At 49.0% G+C, this 4,830-nt stretch overlaps 1 protein-coding gene across 3 annotated transcripts in view; it reads right to left on the bottom strand.

Moving 5' to 3' along the window:
• Window positions 1–2,524: 2,524 nt before the first annotated feature.
• RNASE1 (ribonuclease A family member 1, pancreatic) overlaps window positions 2,525–4,830 on the bottom strand; it is a 7,972-nt gene continuing 5,666 nt past the window's right edge. Inside the window, exons 1-2 of one of the 3 annotated variants that reach the window (XM_059371088.1) lie at window positions 4,115–4,219; window positions 2,525–3,237 (exon numbers count right to left, since the gene is read on the bottom strand). In XM_059371088.1, the coding sequence (XP_059227071.1) occupies window positions 2,757–3,212 (456 nt within the window). In that variant the 5' untranslated portion in view covers window positions 3,213–3,237; window positions 4,115–4,219 and the 3' untranslated portion in view covers window positions 2,525–2,756. The other 2 variants (XM_059371089.1, XM_059371087.1) reach the window with 2 other exon arrangements.

The raw sequence follows: 4,830 nt of genomic DNA, 5'->3' as shown, positions 1-4,830 counted from the left end.
AGAAGGCAAGAGTAGGGATTGGGAGTGGCCTTTCCTTTCAGTTAGAGAGAAAGCTCAAAGTGCAAATGCTGATGAGGCAACACGTGGAAAGAAAGGACCAGGGTGAGTCTCAGGTACCCTGTTCAGTGAAGGACTCCTTTAGGTGTGGAGGACTGATCTGTTTTGATGTGAGGTAGTACTGGTGTGGGGGAGCTCTCGGCTGCAGGATTTAAGGAAGAATTTACCTCTGAGAGGGGCAGAAGAGGATCACCAGGGCAGAAGACACTATGATTTTGAGGAAATACTTAAAACTGTAGGAGTAAGGAGAAACTGGGACATGGAGATGGGCTTACCTGTCCACTGAGAATGCAGACTTTCTGAAGCTTGTTTGTTTTGAAGAACTGGATATGGCCATTTCTGCCTTGAAGCAGATACTCACCTTAATATGTTAGCACTTCAAATTTCCAATCTATCTGCCCAGAATTGTTTCCTGGAAGGGGTTAGTACTCCTTTCTTTGTGGGGTAGCAATAGTATCCCCACTGAACAGAGCGCTCCAATTTGTCGCCAGACTATCAGGTGTTTCTCTCCTTGATTGTGCCTGACCCTCTCTATGGCAGGACTCTGTCTTTCCTCTCCCAGTGTCCTCCTATTCAGAGCACTCTCCCTTCCCACAGGCTCCCCAGGTGTGATGGTCTGGACCACTGTCACCACCTATCACTTTCTTCCACAGACAGAAGCCCCGAGCAGTCCCAGGCCCAGAACATGAGGGTAGTCAGAAGCCAGGGCTGGTAAATGTGCCGATAGTGAAGCAAAACCCCCAGTGAGTATTCTTAAAGGCTTCAGGAAAGTGTTCTCTTAGCACCAGCAGGAGGGAAATGAGGAGATTGAGGTTTGGGAATAAGGGTTGAATGAACTTAATACAAATTCTGGCCCAAGGAATCTGTCAAGATACTCCAAGTTTCCATCTTCATCCTCACTGCTGGTAAGAAGTGGGATCCTCATTACCACAGAAATGCAGGGATGTCTGGCCCTTGTCACCCACAGCCCTTCTCCCCTCTTCAGAAGCAAAAAGTTCACTTCACTTAAGGGAAACACAGTCTCTTCCAACATTTATGAATTTTGTGTGTAAGGACAATGACTGAACTGGTCAGACTGGTTAGAAGTAGGGCTTTTCTCTAGTTCTAGGAGCCAGATGCAGCTGGAAACAGGGGGTCCAGTGAGATGATGAAGTGATGACAGAAGCTGATTCAAAGCATGTTCAAGGGCTCTATAGAAGTGATGCCAGACACGGAGCACTCACAGAGCCGGTACCCTGGAAACAGGAGAGAGAGCCACCAGCGAGGTCAGGGAGAGAGCTATAGTTCCATCCACAGCAATTAGGGGGATTGGGATTTTGGTTTTTTCTTAATAGTTATGGTTTTAAAGTAGGCACCATGCCTCCAGTGAAGCCTAATGCGTGGCTGGAACTCATGACCCTGAGATCTTGAGATAGAGACCTGAGCTGAAATCAAGGGTAGGCCACTTAACTGACTGAGCCACCCAGGGGCCCTCCTCCACTGCACTTAGGAAAAGGGAGACTGCAGGATTTTCTTCCTGAGTTCACTCTGGTAGCAGAAAGAACAAGCACTGGAGGCTAGGAGACCTGGGGTCTGGTCTCAGCTGTGCCATTAAGTAGCAGCAGCCACGAGCGAGTCACTCAAGTCCTGAATCTCAGGAATAGGTAAGTGACTGTTCCTCTGTAAAAGTGGGAATTACCTTATCTCAAGGATGGCAAGTGGAACACACACAATTACGTCCATCCTGCCTTCAATGGAGGCTACTGTTCAACTACATCGCTTATTAGAATTTTTTTTCTGCAGTGTTCTAGGCAGGCCCTTCCCATGAAAGTGGATACGCGAGTCAAAATCTACTTATTCTCCTTCAATTTAATAATCCTTACAGACCCCTCTAGCTCCTAAGTGGAAGGTTCCGACTTTCCAACTAAGAGATGGCCATTTTTGTGATCTGGTAATAGCCCACTCAATAAAAGGAAAAGGAAAATTTAGGATCATAATTTCAGCCCCATGTCCTCCCAGCCAGGGTCTGAGCAGGGTCTTCTTTTTTTTCTTTAAAGATTTTATTTATTTATTTGACAGGCAGAGAGGCAGGCAGAGAGAGAGGAGGAAGCAGGCTCCCCATCGAGCAGAGAGCCCAATGCGGGGCTCCATCCCAGGACCCTAAGCAGGGTCTTCTTGAGGTCACCCTGTCCTTCTTTCCATGCCAGAGAGTTCGGTATTTGAGCTCACCCTCCATCAGCTCACCCAGCAGAACGTCCCAGACTGAAGCTCCCTTTCACCTCAAATAGCCCATACTTAACAGCTTCATATTTGACAGCAAGGCATCTCTGAGAAAAGGAATGATCTCAGGTCACCGAGAACCAAAAGTCAGGAGCAAAGGCATGTAATTATTCTATTCCATGCTTACGAAATCTACCCAGATTTACAGTTCTCACCCGAGCAGGAACACAATCAGACAGACAGTACCAGATGATGACAGCTTCAGAAATCCAGGTGGTTGCAACTGTGTTTTATTGAAAGAAGCAGTGAAGTGGTTCACATGGGGCTCCCTTCACCCCCTCCAAACCACACAGGGGCAAGCCCTGGGCAGGGACACGTGTGTGTTTTGGATAGGAGCCCTGAGTGGAGTTCTGTCCCTCGGAACAAGGAAGGGAGAGGGGAGAAGCAGGTGCCACAAAAGGGAGGTGGGGCATCTTGCTGTTCTGGCCTCAGGTGCAGACCTACATAGAACCGTCAAAGTGGACTGGCACGTATGGATTCCCTTCACAGGCCACGATGATGGATTTCTGTAGCTGCTGGGTCTGGTAGTCGCATTTGGGGTATTTGGAGCCATTCTTCAGGCGGCAGTCAGTGATGCGCATTTTGGAGCTGCTTTGGTAGCAGTTGGGCTGCCCGTTTTTGCAGGGGACATTTCCCTGGAAGCAGACAGCCTGGACATCTGGCAGAGGCTCATGGATAAACGTGTTCACTGGCTTGCACCGTCCAACCGTCATATTCCGGCGCTTCATCATTTGGTTGCAGTAGCCGGAGGTGACGGTGGAGGTGTTCGGGTCCATGTGCTGCCGCTGGAACTTCTCGTCCCGTGACTCCTTGGCCAGAGAAGGCTGGACACAGCCCAGCACAAGCAGCACCAGGACCAGTAGTGGGAACAGGATGAAGAACCTCTCCTGAGCCATGGTGGTCTCACTCCTCTGGAAGAGCCTAGCCAGGAAAAGGAGAGAAGAGAAAAAGCACTGCCTGAGAAAGAACCCCAGCTCCTACATGTGGCCTCGCTGGCTCACAGTCTCCCTTTGGTCAGCCAGTAAGGTATCCCACCTCCTGTGCAATTTTCCAATCATTGAGATGCTCACATACACTCTTATCCAAGAGCATTTAAGTCCCCCTTGCTGGAGAGAGGTGGGTCCTCACCTCTGGGTGGTAACTAAAATCTTACAGTCCTGTGTCTGAATACTAGGAATTTTAAAATTTAAAATCCATTTGAGGGGACACCTGGGTGGCTCAGTCTGTTAAGTGTCTGCCTTGAGCTCAGGTCATGATCTGGGTGTCCTGGGATCGAGCCCCACCTCGAGCCCAGCTCCCTGCTCAATGCAGAGTCTGCTTCTCCCTCTACCTCTGCTGCCCACTCTGCCTATGCTTTCTGTGGTTCACTGTCAAATAAATAAATGAATACATAAAATCTTAAAACAATAAAATAAATAAAATACATTTAAAAAACAAATACATTTATACCCAGTGCTCAAGGGGCTTATTAGAAAATCCTTTTGAATAAACCATGAGCTGAACTGCATCCCTGAAATACCACATGACCTCCAGGATCATGACAGACAGAGAGAGGCCTGTTGTCCTCCAACAAAAGGGCAACCACCCAGTGCCTAACACCAGCATCATAGAGGGATGCCATTGTATTCCCAAGAGTGATGCTTCCCTCCCCCAATGCCTTTGGTTCCCTGCAGCCCACATGCTCCATCCCGATATTGGTCCAGCTCAAGTTTTTCCAGGTGCTAACCTCAGCCACCCCGGTCCCTCCAATCCAACACAGAAGTAGAATGAGTCCGAGACCACCTCTTCAACCACTGACCTGGATCTCTAGCTTGATCTCTAGCACAGAGCCGAAGGCCAGTCTCTGTGATCCCCAGATCCCTGGGGAGGGAATCTTATACAGATTACAAAGGGGCTTGGCTTCCAAGGAAAGATAGGTGGGAGGAGCATCTTGGTTTCACTTTAGTGGGAATCAAGGACCTTGTGAGGAAGGACATTGTAGGGAAACATCCACACCACTTTTTTTTTCAGGACTGCTGAGAAAGGTGAATCTTGGCTACAACGGTATTGATGTCTGAACCTCAGCAAAGTCCTTGTCATCTCAGGAGGCCATTCTCAACAAATAGTACTTGGAGGTTTGTAAAGGACACATAAACGTGATCCTCACAACAGCAGGGAAAGGATGTCCTCTGTCTCCCCAGGGGTCCTGGCATGGCTGGAATTCCAACCTCACCTCTTGGTGGGGGGCAGGGTGTGGGCATCCAGCTGCACCCAGTGGAATGCTGCAAGGACCTGAGGTCTGGGGTTTGGGGGGGGGGTGGCGGTATGGGCAGTGATGACAGATGATTAAATCATGCAGAGCAGGAATCGTGTGGTGTGATAACACCAAAGCATAAGTCAACCAAAGTGTAAATCAGCAGGGCTCAGTCTTCTGCTCCCTGATACAGGTCTGTACCCACACCCTTTAGCCCCCAAATCCTGCTCTTCCTGTGCAGGAGGGCACTTCTGGGGGATTGCTCCAAAAAACACAATCCT

The sequence above is a fragment of the Mustela nigripes genome, chromosome 13 (genome assembly GCF_022355385.1).
Source record: "Mustela nigripes isolate SB6536 chromosome 13, MUSNIG.SB6536, whole genome shotgun sequence".
NCBI lineage: Eukaryota > Metazoa > Chordata > Mammalia > Carnivora > Mustelidae > Mustela > Mustela nigripes.
This window is presented reverse-complemented; position numbering and strand designations above follow the sequence as displayed.